Genomic DNA, 24,968 nt, shown 5'->3' on the forward strand with positions numbered 1-24,968 from the left:
GCACGTCATTGTTTCATCCATACATAATAACTTCTTGCTCCCCAAAAAACACCATAACACGTTGAAGCTTTAAAATGGCTATGTCCATCTATACTGTCTATGACCCTGACATGGTACAAGCCTCATCATTGCAGCTTGCAGCTTTCATTTTTCATGTACTGCCTTCTGTTTGGCTGTAACCAAGGCACACTGCAAAACACTTCCACTTCTTCTTTTTACTTTATTGTATTACAATTGAATAATAAAATACTGTAGGAAGAAATCATTCTCTCATAAAACAAATGAATGACATCATCTGAGGTTCTTTGCCCTTTCATTTACATTTTTTTTCCAGTAAGCAGTGCATGGGTTCACACACACTCAACTGGGCTAATACATGGACAGTCATTGGTCAAGCTACCCATTGCACTTCTGCTCTCAAAGCTTCAGTAACATGAACATGAATGAAAACACACCTTGAACATAGAAACTGCAAACATCTATGTAACAAATGTAGAACAACTAATTATTACTTAATATTCACAACATTTCAGCTAATGTTGAGGATGCTACAATTCAAAATCTGCTCATCATGTAACCATTTCAAAGTTAAAATAAAAACCTTATCATTTCAGTAGGAAGAAACCTTGCGTTTTACTGTGAAACATTTGCAGGAATATGCAACACACGCTCCCCATCATTATCTGAGTCTCGCCTCTTAATTGACTACCAATTTTACTGATACTCTTGACTATTTTGTTCTGGTTACTCATTTATTATTCTTGCTACACCTAAGTGTGTGTGGGTGTGTGTGGGTTTTGTCTGCATGCATTACTGTACTTAAGGCTACAACCAATATAAACTATAATAAGTGTGGGTATTGTTTATATGAAAGGACAGTGAGCCATCCTTGAAGCTGCTAACTGTCACTTTAATATGGAACAATAAAAATCCCCTGACACACTGCAGGGTAAAGATTACAGAATGTGTATGTGTTTTGACAGTGCTATCTTGGTTGACACTGTTATCTTGCTCCATACATATAATTTTACTGTTGTGCTCATGCCTTCATTACGTCCTACTATATAACATATATCATTATCTATAAATTCTAGTGCTGGCATCATTTTTCAGAGGCAAATGTTGACACCATCAGACAGATTACACTTTTACTTCTGCATATGTAGCAAAGACAGATTGTTCAGCAAAGTGCAGACATATGAGTAAAGGCAGTGAAAATGAAATGCATCAAGAGCAAAAATGCGGAACTTTGGATTAATGAGAGATTAATGTGATTAGATCAAAGTAAAGCTATTTGTCAAAAGATTTTATCAGCCTAATACTTTAATCCATATGACATCATACCCATATGATATGAAAGTGAATGACAAGACATTTTAGTTGATGCTCCAGTGCTTTGATTGGATCCTTCCCCCCCAAGGAGAAGAACCTGACCACAAACTCACATGGCTGCTCACTTGTCAGACTACTGTTGATGCATTTTGTCAGTGCCTGTGTGTGTCTGAGTGTATACTTGTGTTCATAGGTGTATAAATTGTCATGTAGTTGATAGCTCTGGGATATGGACTAAAAGCAGGTCCTAATGTCACCATGGTTACCCTGGACTGACCCTCAGCACTTTCCCTACTCTAATGGACTATCCATGTTTTTCTGTGTTTTCTTTCCCCCATTTCTCCAAATGTGAACTCAAGTTGGAGGAGCAGTAGAGGCAGTGCAGTCAATGCTGATTGATGTGCCAGAAGCTTACCAAGAAGCTAGTCTGAGACCAGACCTCGTCATCTGGTCATACGTTCATCAGTATGTTTATGCTGTTGAAATGATAGTCCTCTGGGATGATAAAGTACAGGAGGCACAAGAATGAAGTGTACTTTTTATTTTGGCATTGTAGCAGAGGCATAAAATTGCAAACAGAAGGGTTAAGTGTGTCCAGATGGAGTGAAGAAGATATGCTGTAAATCCCAGAAAGGCCTGAGGAAAATGGGTGTCTCAAGATAGACCCTCAGGAAGGTGAAGAATTCACCTGTTGATCCAACTGAAAGAAGCACTGACTATGGCTGAAACAAATGGGCATAAGCTGGGCTTAGAAGCTGGGCTTAAACTCAGATAAGAACACAATGTACATTATTTAATTGGGGATGTTTGAAGAACAATTGTGAACTTTTGACAGTTTTTTAGGGTGGAGACACAAAGTTATTTTTAACTGTGCTTGGGTAAAGTTGCTCGTCTTTGCCCTTGATCCTGATGGAATATAACATTCAAAACATTCCTGCATGCAAATTATTTCTTGCCTTGTCTCCTTGATCTGCTAACCTCTGCAGAGACCTTTTGGAACTGATGAAATGCAGTGACTCAGCTTGCCTATTCATCTGCTCTACTCAAGGCTGTGTGTTTTTGTCAGACTTGGGAAGGACAGAAATAGATTACTGACAAGTGAATGACGTAGGTGCACACCCGTGCAAAAACCTACCGTACACACCACCATTGCCCTTGCTTTAGTCTGCCAAGATAAGGGCCTCATCCTCATTAGTCTGCTTGTTAATCCCAATTGTATCTTGTAATTAAGTACGACTTTAATGCAGTGCACTCACGCAAGCACACATTCACACGTACAAACATACACACACATTTAGATTCTAGTTAAATAATACAAGGGCTGAATGGCCATCCAATAAATTACTCTGAGAGAGTCTGCTGAAAGCTACACTACATTAAAACAAAAACTGTGAGTGCACATTTGTTGTTGCGCAAGTAACTAGCATTACCGTGCTGCATTAATGCTCTGTATAATGGATGAGCACTGTTTTGAACGGCACAAGCACAAATTGGTACAAATAAGGCATTTGCAAAATGTACCATGCAGGAATCTGCCTGAGAAAGCAATAATCCTTGCAACATTTTGGTTTGTTTTGTGCATAGGAACCTTTGTGTCTTCTTCAGTGTTTGACCAGCGCATGTTTATTCTAGAACAATATGAGAAAATACCTCAAAGACTGAGCAGAGATGGACTCACCTCATAGTGAGCGGTGCGCTGGGACTCGGAGATGAGCTGGGCATTGCAGATGTTACAATAGCTCTCTGTGAACAAGCCTCCATCCACGACGCCTGCAGACTTCATCTTCATCGGAGACTACAAAAAACACACACACCCAAACATATGCAAATATGAATATGATTAAAATGCAGGACAGAATAAAATGTCAGTGAACTTTACTTTGTGTGTTTGAGATGCATGAGCATGCAAATATCTCAATTTAGAAATAGTTTTTCCTTCAGAATGACAGATTCATCATGACAGTTCAGCCCAAAATATGTTGATCCACTCTGTCAGAACATCCTCTCATAGATTTTGTCTCCAGACTTGGAAACAATGGCCTCAGGCTCTTGTACCGAGTTTCTGCGTTTTACTTAATAATAAACTTTTAAAAAATTATTTAGTAACATGAAGTTGAACGTAAAAGCTTACTTAACTCTGGTTTTATTGATAATAGAAACAGCAGAGAAACCAGAATTGGTTTAAATATCAAAAAAATAAATACTTAATATAAAGAATGGGGCATATTACAGTATTTCATTTTAAATACACTGAACATGGAAGTCTTGTAGTCCTAATATTTACTAATTTATCATTCCGAATTTTATTATTTTGATTATTTTATTTTAAATTTTATTATGTAAATCAAAGCTAGCAATAAAATCAATCAGTATGAAAAAATGCATTGAAAAAAAATACAATGTGAATTTTGCAATGTTGAATAGGATGTTAGATCTATCTATCTATCTATCTATCTATCTATCTATCTATCTATCTATCTATCTATCTATCTATCTATCTATCTATCTATCTATCTATCTATCTATCTATCTATCTATCTATCTATCTATCTATCCTTAATTCATCATGGCACCAAGGAAGGAGCACTGGTACACGTGGGGAGTGAAGGTTGGCCCGTGTGGTCCAATCCAACAGACAAGCAACTGTAGCTCAAATTGCCAAAAAGTTTAATGCTAGTTCTAATACAAAGGTGTCAGAGTACACATTGCATCACAGTTTGTTGTGTAAGGGGCTGTCAGGGTACCCATGCTGACTCCTGTCCATCACCAAAAGCGCCAACAATTGGCAGGTAAGCATCAGAGCTGGACCATGGAGCAATGGAATAAGGTGGCCTGATCTGATGAATCATGTTTTCTTTTACATCACGTGGACGGTGCATGTGCCTCGCTTACCTAGGGCACACCTGGCACCAGAATGCACTATGGGAAGAAGGCAAGCTGGCGGAGGTAGTGTGATGCTTTGGGCAATATTCTGCTGGGGGAAACCTTGGGTTCTGCCATCCATTTGGATGTTACTTTGAAACATACCACCCATAGTACCTAAACATCGTTGCAGACCACGTAAACCCTTTCAGCCACCCTGTGGCCCCTTTCAGCAAGATAATGCACCTTGCCACAAAGCAAAAATGGTTCAGGAATGGTTTGAGGAGCACAACACGAGTTTGAGGTGGCTTGGACTCCAAATTCCCCAGATCTCAATCCAAACGAGCATCTGTGGGATGTGCTGGACAAACAAATCCGATCCATGGTCACACCTCGCAACTTAGAGGACTGAAAGGATCTGTTAGTAACATCCTGGTGCCAGATACCACAGCACACCTTGAGGGGTCTAGTGGACTCCATGCCATTTTTATCTGTTCTGCTTTGCTCTGGAAGTTGGCAAACAGAAGTAGTAATTGTATTTTTTCTTATTGCATGGTGATATTGTAATGAAATCATGGGGTTGCTATGCAAGCAAAGACAAAAAAGAGGACACTAAAATATGCCATTCCTTTGTGAACATTTTTATTTAATCTCCATAACAACCTGTTAAAAGCTTTCAGTTTAAGCTCAACTCTGTGGCTCAGCTCATGATGTTTATGTGATATTTTTGTGTAGTGGACTCTAGCTCAGGTTTTACCTTGTGCATGTGCATCATTTAAGGTTGATAAGATTATGCATGTTTTCCATGTCATGTAATAAATTACTGGGAGCCTTTTAAAGGGCTCTTGAAATTACTTATAGTATAAAAAACCAAATAAAATATTAACATTTTTAACAGAGCATACACATACAGTATAACAAATGCTACAGAATAACTTTGATTTGTTGATCTTAGAGCATCACACAGTTTATTTTAGAAATGAAACACCATGGCACCATGGTATTTGTTTTTTCACTTTTTTAGTGCACATTTATGCAAATAAAACAAACATTTTTGTCATACTATTGCTTTTGTTATTAGCATTGCAAGCCAGATAAATGAAATGTGAGGAAATAATGAAGCACAAATGTCTGCTTCTTTGCACAAATGTGAACAGATGATGTACAAATGAGTCACTATGTTATTTTAGACATTAATGAGATTGTGACATCATAGGCCTATTCTTAAAATGTGCACATTAATTTTCTCAGAATCATTTGGGCAGAATTTTAAACTTTGGGTACACAGGCAAAACTGAAATCTTTTTATAAATATCTTCATCATACTGTATGGTGTACCAACCTCAGTGAGCGTTTGCATGGTTCAGTAAAATTCCTCACAGTACACAGTTTCACTACCTTTTAATTAGACGCCCAACCTAAGTACATAATACTTACAGTACTTAATAATAGGGTAATAATCATTAAGCTTGGCTTCTAATGACTGGTTTGCCATGGATATTTGGAACCACGTCTGTTTATACTTGTATTTCTACAGCTTTTGCCATGGACATTAGCTAAATTAACACCCTCAGTTGGACTGCTAAATTGAAATTTTACTATATGCATTATAGTCTCCCGTGTGCCCTTTAGAAAGTGCAACTTGTGGAGGTGTTCTGTTGTTGTAAAAATGAACCAGGTAAAACATTTCAGTGGTGCAAACCATAATAATTTAGTGGCAGTTCACTGCTGCTCAGTGTATGTAGTGGAAATGCTGTAAGCAACTGAAACTCTCAGGAAGTTCTGAACATTGGAAGGAAAGTAATAATGTTGTAAGGCAAACAGTACAGCCAGTGGGATCTTTATTGAGGTTTACCATCTCTGTGAATTGTTTCCAGTAACATTCCCTTGTGAGAAAAGGTGTGTTTTCTGGTGTTTTCCTGGTGAGTGCTGGGAACCACTTAAACCACGGAAATCCGAGAAACCTACTGGGAGCAATGGCTCAGAATGTAGTACAGTGCTTTGCATATATACAGAATACCATAATAGAAACAGTTTAATGATGTGCTCTGGGGTGTTATGTTCAATTTTCTGTTCTCTTCATTATGTGTACCCTATAGGCACCGCTCTGACATGGTAAGAGTGAGTAACAGGTCTGTAGGGAATGGTGCACAAACCACAGCCATTAAACTGTCTGAGGTCTTTTTTGCCAAGGAAGTGGCAGGATAGAGGGCCTTTTGATGATGAGAAAAGACTAAATGTAGTCCACGTGACAGCTGGGAAAATGAATTGGTATTCTTTGTTTCAGTTCTAGTGTTTAACTCCATTTAGCCAATATGTTTGCCTTCTATGCGCGTGCACGCGCGCGCGCGCGCGCACACACACACACACACACACACACACACACACACACACACACACACACACACACACACACACACACACACACACACACAGAGAGAGAGAGAGAGAGAGAGAGAGTTAGTGGTAATTATCCCTGTCTGTTCATCTTGTCTGTTTAGTGCTCCCCGGACCTTCCAATTAACTGCAGACATGCTGTATAGGCACATCTTTCATTATCTAATTGAACCTGCAGTGAAGCCTATATAAGGTACTGTAAAGTAAAAAGGTACTGCATTTGATTTACAGTAACAAAATTTACTATCATCTTTACTTGAGCTCAGTAAGTTACACGTGCTTGAGAGGCACAATATTCAGTCTGAAGTGCCACAGATGACAAGCTGTAAACTTGTTTTGTCTGGAGGCCTAGACGCATTATTACCTCCACAATTTGAAGTGTCCTATGAGGCATGATAGAATAGATATATTTTGGAAACTGACACATTAAATTTGCAGCTGAATTTGCAACCTCCCATAATTTTGTGACAGGAAAAGACCTTGCTCTGCCTGCCTGGAAGCCAGCCAGGCGGAAATGAGTCTATCTTTTAATCTTTAGGCTAATTAAAAATGATTGTGAATGCAGAACTATCCTTATCTTCCTAATATCTCAATTACCTCTGAATATTACATGCAAGATGGGGGATGTAGACTAATTAATAGAAGCAATCTGTTAGCAAGATTAATGGACTGGCAGGCCCAATGAAGCAAAAAGATGGCGAGACAGATAGTGGGAAACCTAATTGAAGAGGGAAGGCAAAAGGGGAAAAAAAAAGGTTGGGTAGGCAGTGGGAGGGTTAAATAGATGCGCTGTTCATGCTTTAGCATCAATTTTAAAGCTACCGTGGACCACAGAGCATGTATTATATATGTGTTATATTTAGTATCAGTGGAAAGTTTAACTTCAGTTCAACTTTTGGTTCTGTCTTGGTAGTTTAATTTTGAACTTTTTTTTCCCACTTGGATGCTACGTAATCACTTGTGACAAATAAAGACAGTTTATAAATAGAAGCTATGTGGGAGTAGAAGCTGGTGTATAGTCATCAGTTAAGCCCAGAAAAAAACTATTTTGTTAATGAGCTGCTTGTTATTAATAAAATTTGTGTGGTAAGTCCGATGTAAACACACAAATTTTATGCCAAACTTGCAAACTTGGTAAAGTTTATTGATATACTCATATGTCAAGGAACTGACCATCTGTAGGTGGAATGCATTAAATACTTTGTGCTGTGAATTATGATGAGGAATGATATGAATTATTACTGTAACTCAAATCCTTACAGTCAAGAAAGTACTTAGCTGTTTATTGTCATCTATGAGGATAAACAGCTCTTCTATGTAAATGAGACAATTAAATAAAGAAGAACAATTAAAAATATTCATAATTAACCTTTAAACTTCAAAATCTTGTTTATTTTCCCACCAGTCTGCTACACAGACCAACGAAGGGTGGAAGTGCTCCTGTGATAAGCAAACTCCTGAAATTAAAGTTAAGCTTCATAACTGGATAGTTTTATTCAACATTAATGTCTCACTTGTTATAGTTGGAAATTAATCATTAGCTCAGCTGTATTCCTTGATGTTGAAATGTGTTACGCTTGTTTTAACAGCTTATTTTGAATTAAAGATTTAAAATTAAACCACAAAAAGGAGAAAAAGTTCATTCTCCGTTTAACCAGCTGTTTTTACACAGCTGTGCTTCGCACTCACGGTTGCTAGGCGACATGAGCTACACAGAGGTGATGGCAGGTGACGCTGATATGAAGGCTAGCTGCTCACTTCCGGCCTTTGTGGTGTTCGTGGGCTGTGAAAGACGTGGGCCGGGTCCTTCGCAGGATGCGGCCCCTAATTTGGACATTGTGCGTCGATATAATCTGTATGCCGGGAACTCGCGCACTGAGAAACGTTCCACGGTGCAAAGTGCGATTAAAATGCGTTAAAATTTTTAACGCGTTAATTTCCCCGTAATTAATTAATCGAAATTAACGCGTTAAAGTCCCACCCCTAATATATATATATATATATATATATATATATATATATATATTTATATAAATTTTTTAGATTTATTTTTTATATTTTTATACTTATATGTAAATATAAATATACATACCATACCTTACATACAATACCGTACATACCGTACATATCTTACCGTACATACCATACTGTACCTACCGTATGTACCGTACATTCCATACCACACATACCGTATGTATGGCACATACCGTACAAACCACACCATACCTTCCGTACATACGTACAGTCCACAACATACATACCATATGTACGTACAGTATGTACCATACCGTACAAAAATATGAATAAAAATACAGTATGGTATATACTGTATTTTTATTCATATTTTTATATTTATATAAATATAAAATATACATTAAAAATATATATTTACAATTAATATTTTTAGTTTTTATATATTTATTTATATTTTATTTTTCATATATTTATACATTAATAAATATATATAGAAATATATTAAAACATACCATACGTACCATACCGTACACACATACCATACGTACCATACCTTACATATAAATTTTTAGATATTTATATTTTTTATATTTTATATTTTAATAGATACATAGAAATATAAATATACATACCGTATGTACTATACGTACCTCACATACAATACCGTACAGACCGCACGTATCTTACCGTACATACCATACTGTACCTACCATACGTACCGTACATTCCATACCATACATACCATATGTACCATACCGTACAAACCATACCGTATGTACCATACCTTACATATATTATAAATATTTAGATATTTATATTTTTTATATTTATATATATATATATATATATATATATATATATATATATATATATAAATTTTTTAGATTTATTTTTTATATTTTTATACATATATGTAAATATAAAAATACATACCATACCTTACATACAATACCGTACATATCTTACCGTACATACCATACTGTACCTACCGTATGTACCGTACATTCCATACCACACATACCGTATGTATGGCACATACCGTACAAACCACACCATACCTTCCGTACATACGTACAGTCCACAACATACATACCATATGTACGTACAGTATGTACCATACCATACAAAAATATGAATAAAAATACAGTATGGTATATACTGTATTTTTATTCATATTTTTATATTTATATAAATATAAAATATACATTAAAAATATATATTTACAATTAATATTTTTAGTTTTTATATATTTATTTATATTTTATTTTTCATATATTTATACATTAATAAATATATATAGAAATATATTAAAACATACCGTACGTACCATACCGTACACACATAACGTACGTACCATACCTTACATATAAATTTTTAGATATTTATATTTTTTATATTTTATATTTTAATAGATACATAGAAATATAAATATACATACCGTATATACTATACGTACCTCACATACAATACCGTACATACTGCACGTATCTTACCGTACATACCATACTGTACCTACCGTACGTACCGTACATTCCATACCATACATACCGTATGTACCATACCGTACAAACCATACCGTATGTACCATACCTTACATATATTATAAATATTTAGATATTTATATTTTTTATATTTATATATATATATATATTTTAGATTTATTTTTTATATTTTTATACATATATGTAAATATAAATATACATACCATACCTTACATACAATACCGTACATACCGTACATATCTTACCGTACATACCATACTGTACCTACCGTATGTACCGTACATTCCATACCACACATACCGTATGTATGGTACATACCGTACAAACCACACCATACCTTCCGTACATACGTACAGTCAACAACATACATACCATATGTACGTACAGTATGTACGATACCGTACAGAAATATGAATAAAAATACAGTATGGTATATACTGTATTTTTATTCATATTTTTATATTTATATAAATATAAAATATACATTAAAAATATATATTTACAATTAATATTTTTAGTTTTTATATATTTATTTATATTTTATTTTTCATATATTTATACATTAATAAATATATATAGAAATATATTAAAACATACCGTACGTACCATACCGTACACACATAGCGTACATACCATACCTTACATATAAATTTTTAGATATTTATATTTTTTATATTTTATATTTTAATAAATACGTAGAAATATAAATATACATACCGTATGTACTATACGTACCTCACATACAATACCGTACAGACCGCACGTATCTTACCGTACATACCATACTGTACCTACCGTACGTACCGTACATTCCATACCATACATACCGTATGTACCATACCGTACAAACCATACCGTACGTACCATACCTTACATATATTATAAATGTTTAGATATTTATATTTTTTATATTTATATATATATATATATATATATATATATATATATATATATATATATATATATATATATATATATATATATATATATATATAAATTTTTTAGATTTATTTTTTATATTTTTATACATATATGTAAATATAAATATACATACCATACCTTACATACAATACCGTACATATCTTACCGTACATACCATACTGTACCTACCGTATGTACCGTACATTCCATACCACACATACCGTATGTATGGCACATACCGTACAAACCACACCATACCTTCCGTACATACGTACAGTCCACAACATACATACCATATGTACATACAGTATGTACCATACCGTACAAAAATATTATTAAAAATACAGTATGGTATATACTGTATTTTTATTCATATTTTTATATTTATATAAATATAAAATATACATTAAAATATATATATTTACAATTAATATTTTTAATTTTTATATATTTATTTATATGTTATTTTTCATATATTTATACATTAATAAATATATATAGAAATATATTAAAACATACCGTACGTACCATACCGTACACACATACCGTACGTACCATACCTTACATATAAATTTTTAGATATTTATATTTTTTATATTTTATATTTTAATAGATACATAGAAATATAAATATACATACCGTATGTACTATACGTACCTCACATACAATACCGTACAGACCGCACGTATCTTACCGTACATACCATACTGTACCTACCGTACGTACCGTACATTCCATACCATACATACCGTATGTACCATACCGTACAAACCATACCGTATGTACCATACCTTACATATATTATAAATATTTAGATATTTATATTTTTTATATTTATATATATATATATATTTTAGATTTATTTTTTATATTTTTATACATATATGTAAATATAAATATACATACCATACCTTACATACAATACCGTACATACCGTACATATCTTACCGTACATACCATACTGTACCTACCGTATGTACCGTACATTCCATACCACACATACCGTATGTATGGTACATACCGTACAAACCACACCATACCTTCCGTACATACGTACAGTCAACAACATACATACCATATGTACGTACAGTATGTACGATACCGTACAGAAATATGAATAAAAATACAGTATGGTATATACTGTATTTTTATTCATATTTTTATATTTATATAAATATAAAATATACATTAAAAATATATATTTACAATTAATATTTTTAGTTTTTATATATTTATTTATATTTTATTTTTCATATATTTATACATTAATAAATATATATAGAAATATATTAAAACATACCGTACGTACCATACCGTACACACATACCGTAAGTACCATACCTTACATATAAATTTTTAGATATTTATATTTTTTATATTTTATATTTTAATAGATACAGTAGAAATATAAATATACATACCGTATGTACTATACGTACCTCACATACAATACCGTACAGACCGCACGTATCTTACCGTACATACCATACTGTACCTACCGTACGTACCGTACATTCCATACCATACATACCGTATGTACCATACCGTACAAACCATACCGTATGTACCATACCTTACATATATTATAAATATTTAGATATTTATATTTTTTATATTTATATATATATATATATATATATATATATTAGATTTATTTTTTATATTTTTATACATATATGTAAATATAAATATACATACCATACCTTACATACAATACCGTACATACGTACATATCTTACCGTACATACCATACTGTACCTACCGTATGTACCGTACATTCCATACCACACATACCGTATGTATGGCACATACCGTACAAACCACACCATACCTTCCGTACATACGTACAGTCCACAACATACATACCATATGTACATACAGTATGTACCATACCGTACAGAAATATGAATAAAAATACAGTATGATATATACTGTATTTTTATTCATATTTTTACATTTATATAAATATAAAATATACATTAAAAATATATATTTACAATTAATATTTTTAATTTTTATATATTTATTTATATTTTATTTTTCATATATTTATACATTAATAAATATATATAGAAATATATTAAAACATACTGTATGTACCATACCGTACACACATACCGTACGTACCATACCTTACATATAAATTTTTAGATATTTATATTTTTTATATTTTATATTTTAATAGATACATAGAAATATAAATATACATACCGTATGTACTATACGTACCTCACATACAATACTGTACAGACCGCACGTATCTTACCGTACATACCATACTGTACCTACCGTACGTACCGTACATTCCATACCATACATACCGTATGTACCATACCGTACAAACCATACCGTACGTACCATACCTTACATATATTATAAATGTTTAGATATTTATATTTTTTACAAGCTGAAAATAGCTTTAGATGGAAAGTACCTAACAGGCCTTGTATTACGAGAAATGAAGTAATGGTTAAGTCAAATACCATAATTGGAAGCTGGGCATTGGAGTGATAATTTGTCATGATGATGTTTTAAAACTAGGATGTGTCTTAGATTTAAAATATAAAAGGCGATGCACAGAAGTAAGAGAATCTTGGGAGCCCTTCCCAGCACCAGGACTGATCTGCAGAATGGACAGGGCCAACCCAGCTGTGGACAACTAATTGACTTGGAATGGTTTTGAGTGCATTCTCCCTGTATTTTCAGTTGAAGATTGGAAGTACCTAGGCTGTTGGATTTCAGGGAGGATTTCTGCATAACAGTAAGGACTATAAAAGAGGACAGTTGACAGAAGAAAACCAACATCTTTCTTTTTGGACTTCTCCTTTTTCCCCACTTCACTGCGGCAGCAACGGACTGGACATCGGGTGTGGTCGCTTCGGCCGAGTGACTCACTTGAAGTCCTTTCTTCCCAAAATAGGATGTTAACCAATTGGATATTTTCAAGCCCCTTCCTCAACAACCCAGCTCTTAAGTATACCATCCTGATTCAGATCTAGTAATTCTGAAAGATATGCTCTGTGATTGATTCATTTTGATTCTGAAACTTAAATTCTAAGTTGATTGTTGAATTTGGAGAATTGATTAAGAATTGATTTTGAGCTAAATGCAAACTGCTTGAGCTGAAACCTGCATAATAAAATTTGACTCTAAAAAGTCAGTATAATTCTCTTGAGAATTATTTTCCCCATTAACGGTACATCTACATCCATGCAACAGTAAAACTCTAGGCAAGTCAAGCTACAACATCTGGTTCTGTTTGGACACACTAGTCGTTAGTAATCCACTTCAACTTTACTTATGTCCCTTGGGCTCACTGTCTGAGCCGATAAAATAATCTGGCCAGTAACAAGTGCACTGATCAAGGGATGAGCCACTACAACTAATTCGGACTATATTTCGGGGTCGACTGTGGAAGCCTTCCTGATCAGCGGCATTGGAGTATAGAGGAAGCGGGGCAGAGGTTAGGATTATTAGTGGTTAGAAGCCAGATGAGTCACCCCGTCACAGCTTAAGTAGTGTCACTGAGTTGCAGGAGAGGGTAATTCCCCACTGATGAAAGTGATCTGGACCCTATGAAACGGAGTAGCTGTCACAGAGGTAAATACCTGTGGCATCTAACAATATATATAAATATACATACCGTATGTACTGTACGTATCTTACCATACATACCGTACGTACCATACCTTACATATATTACAAATTTTTAGATATTTATATTTTTATATTTTATTTATATATATATATACAGGGGCTGGACAATGAAACTGAAACACCTGTCATTTTAGTGTGGGAGGTTTCATGGCTAAATTGGACCAGCCTGGTGGCCAGTCTTCATTAATTGCACATTGCACCAGTAAGAGCAGAGTGTGAAGGTTCAATTAGCAGGGTAAGAGCACAGTTTTGCTCAAAATATTGCAATGCACACAACATTATGGGTGACATACCAGAGTTCAAAAGAGGACAAATTGTTGGTGCACGTCTTGCTGGCGCATCTGTGACCAAGACAGCAAGTCTTTGTGATGTATCAAGAGCCACGGTATCCTGGGTAATGTCAGCATACCACCAAGAAGGATGAATCACATCCAACAGGATTAACTGTGGACGCAAGAGGAAGCTGTCTGAAAGGGATGTTCGGGTGCTAACCCGGATTGTATCCAAAAAACATAAAACCACGGCTGCCCAAATCATGGCAGAAAAATGTGCACCTCAGCTCTCCTGTTTCCACCAAAACTGTCCATCGGGAGCTCCACAGGGTCAATATACACGGCCGGGCTGCTATAGCCAAACCTTTGGTCACTCGTGCCAATGCCAAACGTCAGTTTCAGTGGTGCAAGGAGTGCAAATCTTGGGCTGTGGACAATGTGAAACATGTATTGTTCTCTGATGAGTCCACCTTTGCTGTTTTCCCCACATCCGGGAGAGTTACAGTGTGGAGAAGCCCCAAAGAAGCGTACCACCCAGATTGTTGCATGCCCAGAGTGAAGTATGGGGGTGGATCAGTGATGGTTTGGGCTGCCATATCATGGCATTCCCTTGGCCCAATACCTGTGCTAGATGGGCGCGTCACTGCCAAGGACTACCGAACCATTCTGGAGGACCATGTGCATCCAATGGTTCAAACATTGTATCCTGAAGACGGTGCCGTGTATCAGGATGACAGTGCACCAATACACACAGCAAGACTGGTGAAAGATTGTTTGATGAACATGAAAGTGAAGTTGAACATCTCCCATGGCCTGCACAGTCACCAATATTTTCTAAATATTATTGAGCCACTTTGGGGTGTTCTGGAGGAGCGAGTCAGGAAACGTTTTCCTCCACCAGCATCACATCGTGACCTGGCCACTATCCTGCAAGAAGAATGGCTTAAAATCCCTCTGTCCACTGTGCAGGACTTGTATAAAACCAGGTGTTTCAGTTTCATTGTCCAACCCCTGTATATATATATATATATACAGTGGTGTGAAAAAGTGTTTGCCCCCTGCCTCATTTTCTGTTTTTTTGCATGTTTGTCACACTTAAGTGTTTTGGAACATCAAACCAATTTAAACAATAGTCAAGGACAACACAAGTAAACACAAAATGCAAGTTGTAAATGAAGGTGTTTATTAGTAAAGGTGAAAAAAAATCCAAACCATCATGGCCCTGTGTGAAAAAGTGATTGCCCCCCTTGTTAAAACATACTATAACTGTGGTTTTTCACACCTGAGTTCAATTTCCCTAGCCACACCTAGGCCTGATTATTGCCACACCTGTTCCCAATCAAGACATCACTTAAATAGGAGCTGCCTGACACAGTAAGGTCCACCAGAAGATCCTTGAAAGCTACACATCATGCCGAGATCCAAAGAAATTCAGGACTCATCCAAGAGGTCACAAAAGACCCCACAACAACGTCCAAAGAACTGCAGGCCTCACTTGCCTCAGTTAAGGTCAGCGTTCATGCCTCCACCATCAGAAAAAGACTGAGCAAAAATGGCCTGCATGGCAGAGTTCCAAGAAGAAAACCACTGCTGAGCAAAAAGAACATTAAAGCTCGTCTCAATTTTTCCAAAACGCATCTTGATGATCCCCAAGACTTTTGGGACAACATTCTGTGGACCGATGAGACAAAAGTGGAACTCTTTGGAAGGTGTGTGTCCCATTACATCTGGCGTAAAAGGAACACTGCATTTCAGAAAAAGAACATTATACCAACAGTAAAATATGGTGGTGGTAGTGTCATGGTCTGGGGCTGTTTTGCTGCGTCAGGACCTGGAAGACTTGCTGTGATAAATGGAACAATGAATTCTGCTGTCTACCAAGAGATCCTGAGGGAGAATGTCAGACCATCTGTTCGTGTACTCAAGCTTAAACGTACTTGGGTTCTGCAGCAGGACAATGATCCTAAACACACCAGCAAGTCCACCACTGAATGGCTGAAGAAAAACAAAATGAAGACTTTGGAGTGGCCTAGCCAAAGTCCTGACCTGAATCCTATTGAGATGTTGTTGTATGACCTTAAAAAGGCTGTTCATGCTCGAAAACTCTCTAATGTAACTGAATTAGGACAATTCTGCAAAGATGAGTGGGCCAAAATTCCTCCAGAACGCTGTAAAAGCCTCATTGCAAGTTATCGCAGACGCTTGGTTGCAGTTGTAGCTGCTAAGGGTGGCCCAACCAGTTATTAGGTTTAGGGGGCAATCACTTTTTCACACAGGGCCATGATGGTTTGGATTTTTTTTCACCTTTACTAATAAACACCTTCATTTACAACTTGCATTTTGTGTTTACTTGTGTTGTCCTTGACTATTGTTTAAATTGGTTTGATGTTCCGAAACACTTAAGTGTGACAAACATGCAAAAAAACAGGAAATGAGGCAGGGGGCAAACACTTTTTCACACCACTGTACCTTATGTACTGTACGTATCTTACCATACATACCATACTGTACCTGCTGTACGCACCGTACATTCCATTACACACATACCGTACCTACCGTATAATACCGTCTGTACCGAACATACCGTAGATACTGTATGGACCTGTATGTACCGTACATTCCATACGACACATACCGTATGTATGGCACATTTTGTACAAACCATGCCATACCTTCCGTACATACCGTATGTTCCACACCATACATACAGTATGTACGTACAGTATGTACCATATCGTACATACCATACCATACATATATTATAAATTTTTATTTATATTTTATATTTATATTTTTTTATGTATAAAAATATAGAAAATATATAAATATACTTTAAAAATAATATATTTATAATTTATATTTTTAATTTTTATATATTTTTTATATTTTTATTTTTCTTCTATTTTTATATTAATAAATATATTAAAATATAAACATACGTACCTTCCGTACATACCATTCGTACCATACCGTACATATATTATAAATTTTTAGTTACATTTTATATACATATATAAATTTTTTAGATTTATTTTTTATATTTTAATACATATATGTAAATATAAATATACATACCGTACCTTACATACAATACCGTACATACGTACGTATCTTACCGTACATACTATACTGTGCCTACCCTATGTACCGTACATTCTACAACAGTATGTACCATACACTATGTACCATACCGTACATACATACCATACATATATTATACATTTTTAATTTTATGTTTATATTTATCTTTTTATTTTTATATTTATATAAATATAAAATATACATTAAAAAATATATGTTTACAATTTATATTTGTAATTTTTATATATTTATTTATATTTTATTTTTCATATATTTATACATTAATAAATATATATATAAATATATTAAAATATACCGTACATACCATACCGTACGTACCGTACATTCCATTACACACCTACCGTATAATACCGTATGTACCGAACATACCGTAGAGACTGTATGGACCTGTATGTACTGTACATTCCATACGATACATACCGTATGTATGGCAGATTTTGTACAAACCAAACCATAAATACATACCATTTGTACCATACCGTACATATATTATAAAGTTTTATTTATATTTTATATATATATTAGGGGTGGGACTCGATTAAAAAAATTAATCGAATTAATTACAAGCTTTGTAATTAATTAATCGAAATTAATCGCATTTTAATCGCATTTCAATATTTAACATGATAAATATTAATTTAAGTTTGGTTGATGAATAAATCAATATACATAAGCTTAACAACCATTTCAACTTCAACTTAGAAATGCACAAAGTGAACATAATTCTATATTTCTTAACCAATCTTGTTGAAAAGAGCTCCACATTCACCTTATCCACTGGTGGGGTGCTGGTGTCCAATCTAGAACAGGTGGAGGTGGTTCTAGATTGGACACCAGCAGCACATCAAAGGAAAAGGGGAATGCGTGGAGGTAATTTCCACCACACACGAGTGGTACAGGTGGCACCAACACAGCAAAACAAAACAGCTGGGCCCAAAGCTGGAAATATTGATGTCAGTGGCTATCAGAGGGGCTACTGCAAGAAACTGGCCAGTGATTGGCAGATGCAGCTCATAGATTTCAAAGTGATTTTCCTCTAACAGAATAACCAAAAAGTGAAGTGGCTGGTGCATTGAACTGTACAGAATGAGCAGAGAAGTAATGTATTCTGTTCATGTAGGAAGGCCGATTAAAAACTCAAACTCAACCTCTGTGAGTTAACACACTGTACATGTTTAATAAAAAATGGCAGACACAGTCTGCCCAGCTCACAGCTCCTAGCATGCTGTAGCTGAGGGACAACAACTGGTGAACTGACAAAACTTTCCATGTGGAGCTTGCACTTTAGAATTTTCTTTCCAGGAGTTGACATAAATAGATATAAATACAATTCTGAAAGTAATTCTTTGGCTCACACTTACACCATTAAGTTTAACTGGAACGTGGATGGTAGTATAGGTACTCTCAGTGATAACTGTAATGGAATGTGCAATTTCTTTTTTCAGCCTTGTCGCTGTAAATTTGTTATTAGGAACTTAATCACATTAAGTATCAGCTAAATGACAGCATATCAGCAAAAAGGGTGTGTAACATTGGCCTGCACTTGAATATTCAATAATTCATTGTAGGTATCAGGTTTTCAATGTCATAATGTGCTTGTTGGTGGTTTTTTAAATGTGAAACTATCATCATCTTGAGCGCCTGATATCCCTTGCATTCATCATCATCATGCTTCAGTTCACCTCATTTTTGCAAACTTAACTAGTCTGTTACAAGATTTAGTGACTTTTTATAGACCTGCAGTGACTTTGTCCAATAAATAAATAAAGTCGTGAAAAGTGTGCAAACTGTACTGCATCGCAATGATCAGCCTTTCTTAAGCCCTTTAAAGATTTCTGTTCAGGGGCATGGAGTACCAAACAGAGTCTGAACACTGCTTCTCTCTGAGAAAGAATTTGACTTATTAAAAAAAAAAAAAAAAAAAAAAAAAAATATATATATATATATATACACACACACATACATACACAACTGTACAGTATACAATTCCAAAAAAGTTAGGCCACTGTAAAATAGAAATAAAAACAGAAAACCCATGTAGAAAACTGAGAAAAGTAAGTTGGACTAAGAAGAAACACCTGGAGGAACATTTTGCAACAGATCAGGTTAATTGACCACGGGTCAGTAACACGATTGGGCATAAAAAGAGCATCTTAGAGAGGGAGAGTTTCTCTGAAGATAGAAAGATGGGCAGAGGTTGACCAATCTGCAAAACAATGTATCTATGTGAAAATTTCAGAATAATGTTCCTCAACAGAAAATTACGAGTTTGAACATCTCGTCATTTACAGTACATAACATTATCAAAAGATTCAGAGAATCTGGAGAAATCTCCACACACAAGTGACAGGGCTGAAAATCAGTTCGGGATGCCCTTAGATGGCACTGCATTAAAAACAGGCATGAAATCACTGCATGGGCTCAGGAAAACTTCCCTAAATCACCGCCTGTGGATATAGTTCACTGTCCACAAATGCAGGTTAAAGTTCTGTCATGAAAAGAAGACGCTGTATGTGAAAATGATCCAGAAACGATGCCATCTTCTCTGGGCCAAAGCTCATTTAAAATGGACTGAGTAAAAGTGGAATCTGGATCAACGCTAGAAGGTGTGCACAAGTTTTAGAGCAACATATGCGACCATCCAGATGACTTTTTCTGGGAAGACCTTGCATATTCCACCAAGACAATGCTAAACTGCATAATGTATCTATTACAACAGCATGACTGGCCTGCCTGCAGACCAGAGCTTTCACCAATTAAAAACATTTGGCCCAAATAAAAAATTCAGCAACAAAGACCCAGTCCAGCAACTGTTCTCATAGAACATAGAAACATTTGACATGTTTCTATGTTCTGATGTACATAAAAAATGGTTTATAAGATTTGAAAATCATTGCATTCTGTTTTTATTTACATTGTACTCAGTATCCCAACTTTTTTTGGAATTGGGGTTATACTTGTAAACATAACTGAAAGCACAGCATGGCCATAATTTCTAATTTCCTACAAATTATGATTTTTTATTTTTTTTTTACAGGTTTGATATAGGAGGCCCTACAATGGAAATCTAGTAGTGAATAATTAATATTGTAGAAAAAAAGTTCTAATGTGAAGTTTTCAGGCGATTTAAGAGTACACTAAAGTAATTAGGAAATAAGTAATTGAAACTATACCTTTTGTAAAGCTACATACACACTGGTAGCGATTTTGCAGTGACGTGGAGACAGAGACCACAGAAAGTGAATGATAGACTTCAAGCAACTATGGGCGAAATAACTGGAGGCAACGGGGAGTATACGGGAATCCAAGATAAACTCAACTCCTCAACTTGCAGGCAAACAACTGAAGTGACTACCAATGAAAGTGAAGACTGATTGATACATGACCTGGTAGTAAATACTTCAGAGGGTCACCCAGGCAACTGACCAGCTGTCAGCTTCAAAGTGATGTGTGATTTGCAAATTGCTTCCAGTGTGGATGTAGCTTAACAACTGTGCAGGCAGGCAGGGAGGAATTTATGGTGGTACCATACAGGCAAACAAAAGTAGAGGGCAAGGCAGTGATTGTGGTCCAAATCAGACAAAAGTTCTCTAATAGACTTTCAAGGAAAACATGAAAAAAAAACTGAATCGGAGTGCTAGACACACACTAAGGCTACGCCCACATGTTTCAATACTGTATACCAGTGTAATATTTTAAATAAATATTTTGATTTTCCACTCACATTTTCTTCTTAAAATCCCATCCACACCAGCATATCTACAACAATATCAAGCACTGCCAAGAGCATGTTTAAGCCACAAGTGGCGATATAATCCAAACCTTACAGAAAGCTCAGGAGTAGAAAAGTTATTGGCCAAACAAAGACGGCGCCTAGAGGAAAAAGTGTGTGGAAAGACATTAAAGTTGAACCATTCAACAACGTCACACTGAACTGCAAAATGACAGAAACACTAGAAAATGTGGACTGGGAGACTTGTCGGGGAAATACATCCTTGCTGTGATACCCGTCTGAAATGTCACAAGATTTCCTGTGTCACAAAGAAGACCTAACCATTACAATGCAGTAAAGGGGAAATATAGGCATATAATATATGCATATAATATAGGGGAAATTTAGGAGCCTTTCAAAAGCTCAGTTTTCAGTGACCTAAAATGCCTTTGTGTGGACAAAGTCCAAAACACATGGAAAAGTTATGTTGGCCAAAATACCAATGTACATATGGACAGGGCTTCAAGAAATCTGGCAGAGCAGTGGATGTGGAGAGCAGAGGAGTTGAATGTGTGGAGGCAGGTGAGGTAGGTGTGGCAGGCAGGAGACTGGGAGCAGCATAAGAGACTGGAGATATTTGGCAGGTAGATGGGATGACACACAAGGTTTGGGTAAAGTATGAAAGAAAAAACAAGTCTTGGAATGAAAATGTGACAAAAAGGTAAAAACTTTAAGAGTTAAAGTGAGGCCAGAAAACAAAAACAGCACCTCAAATTAAAAATAAAAAACTTCTAAACCCAATTGGAAAGAATTATAAAAAGTAAATGAGTCTTAGCCGGCATATGCACAATCCTTCCATCATCATTGGAAGGAATCTGAAGACAAAAGGGAACGCTCTTTTAAGACCACATCAAGTATTTAACATAGATGTGAACTTTGAGACTTCGCTGAAATCTCAGCCTCTGCCCTTGAAATAGATGGTACTTTTTGTTCTTCCTAATAAATGCAGAGACTGAGGCTGTTGCATAGACTTAAGAACATTAATTAGATTGTAATATTGCTTCCAACTAGATAGTGTTGTAATAAACAAAAGTCCTACCCCACTGTAGACAAACATATAGCACCGAGTGTTTTCCCAGTGGGGTGCATTAGAGACGCTACTCCTATCACAAATACATTCTTTCATGGCCTGACAGCACGACTTTATTGGTAAAATGTGTCCTGAAGATGAACTTAGCGGACGAAAAAGAAAAATAGAGACTCTTTTTATAAGATCCTGTCTTCCCTTCCCCCTTTTTTCAGTTTATTCATTTATGCTCCATTGGGGGGTAGCTGCTGTGAACTGGACTATCTCTTCCCTGCTTCCATTTCCTCTGCTCACATTTTCATACAGCTTCTATCTCATTTGAAATAAAGTCCTTCCCTCATTTAACTGTCAAATTATGCATACAGATGTTGAAATATTGACATCAGCCTGTGAGCCAATGACCTATCTAATGAGTCACAAACGGCAATGACAAGAGCAAGGGTTGAAGGGTTAGTAATATGGAACCCTATATTGCAAAAGCACCGTGCCGTGTCACTTTGATGTTCCACATTACATTTTTTTTTCTTGTTTCACTCCTCGTAATGTAATCTTTCTGAACACTGTCTTCCCTTCGTCAGCCCCCTCCACACACACAGACCCACACACACACTTCAAGATTCATAACCCTCCCCTTTGTACAGTAGCAATCAAAGGTAATAGACTGAGGGAACAAAGTCTTCAAAGGAACTGGAGCCAAAGTCAAAATCCAAATCCACATTCATTTTGTTTGCACTGCAGGAGCTTGCTTTGTACTATTCTTGTTAAATACTGCAAACTGCATACATACACAACCTCAAATATAGCCCGGGTACAAGCGCATGCATTTGCTGTCAAATAAGGAAATAAAGCCAAAAGCTAAAGATGTGGAATCAGAGGTCCCATCTGTTCCCCAGAGTTAAAGTCAGCAAGTTTAATCAAGAAGTAAAAGAGGAAAGTGTATGATCATGGTGCAGGAAAAAGAAAAACATTTTATTCCAAAATTAGTGATGCATTCCTCACCACGAGTTTGTATAGCTATTCCTGTCTGGGCTTCTTTGTCTGAATTTTGTAACACTTTTTCTATGCCCTCATGCTCCTTAATGAACTTTAGGAAATTAAGGAAATTTGTGTTTGGTTGATTATTTCTTTGTTGTAACAATGCTTCTTGACAATAAATCTTGTACCTTTGGAAAGCCTGTTTAATGTGTCCTTAAATGATGCCACATTTGTAAGGAAAATGCATTTGTGGGTTGAGCAACAAAGTTGAATATGTGGGTTGCGCCCAAACTTGCCAAATCTTCTCTGTCAATGCCAAACAGCTTATTCTGCTATAGACTCTTGTTTGGCGTCGTTTATTGAATTGAATGATTGAAGTCTGAAGAAACAAGACATACAGGCAATTTAACAATTCATTCATTTAACAAACAGGGGCCTGTAGAAGCATGTGGAAGAACCATACACAGCCACAACAGTCTGGCACCTCATACTGGTCACCAGCTTAGTCACACACTGCAGTGGGATGGCATCCCATTCTTGATTTAACAGTCAGAGTGGCTGTTGGTATGAACAGCATGCTCAAACTGATCCCACAAGGGTTCGATGGGGTTGAGGTCAGGATTACAGGCAGGCCATTCCATCCTCTCCACTCCCAAATTCTGGAGGTAGCCTCTGATAAACCCCGCTCTGTGGGGGCGAGCGTTTTCATCTTGGAGGATAGAGTTCAGTCCCTGACTGTGGAGATACAGTATGGGATTGCTACTGGTTGCAGACTCTCACCTCCACATCTCTCTGCACTGAGATTTTCTCCAATGACAAGCCTGACTGCCAGCACCTGGGGTACCAGTACCTCGAAACAATAGTCAACAGCAGAATAAACTGTTTGACAGGTTTTAATGGGTGCAACCCACATACATAACTCTGCTGCTCAACCCACAAATGCATTTTCCTTATAAATGTGGCACCATTTAAGGGGAAATGAACAGGCTTTCCAGCGATAAAAGATTTACTGCAAGAAGCATTGTTACCAAACACACCGAAGAGCACACAATGCAGTGCCAGTCAAAAGTTCGGACACACTCACTTTTGACTGGTAGTGTATATACACACAACAAATGTGAATGCTTGACAATTGCCACTTGACAACATCTGCATTTTTTAGAGTTAATGTTACA

General features: G+C 36.0%; 1 protein-coding gene across 1 annotated transcript in view; it reads right to left on the reverse strand.

Moving 5' to 3' along the window:
- The window catches only part of LOC115792835 (zinc finger matrin-type protein 4), a 71,921-nt gene that overhangs the window by 37,588 nt on the left and 9,365 nt on the right, over positions 1-24,968 (reverse strand). The window contains exon 2 of the mRNA XM_030747395.1: positions 3,011-3,127. Coding sequence (XP_030603255.1) covers positions 3,011-3,121 — 111 coding nt within the window. The 5' untranslated portion in view covers positions 3,122-3,127. The remainder of the gene's footprint in view (positions 1-3,010; positions 3,128-24,968) is intronic.

This window comes from Archocentrus centrarchus, chromosome 15 (assembly GCF_007364275.1).
Source record: "Archocentrus centrarchus isolate MPI-CPG fArcCen1 chromosome 15, fArcCen1, whole genome shotgun sequence".
NCBI classification, from domain to species: domain Eukaryota; kingdom Metazoa; phylum Chordata; class Actinopteri; order Cichliformes; family Cichlidae; genus Archocentrus; species Archocentrus centrarchus.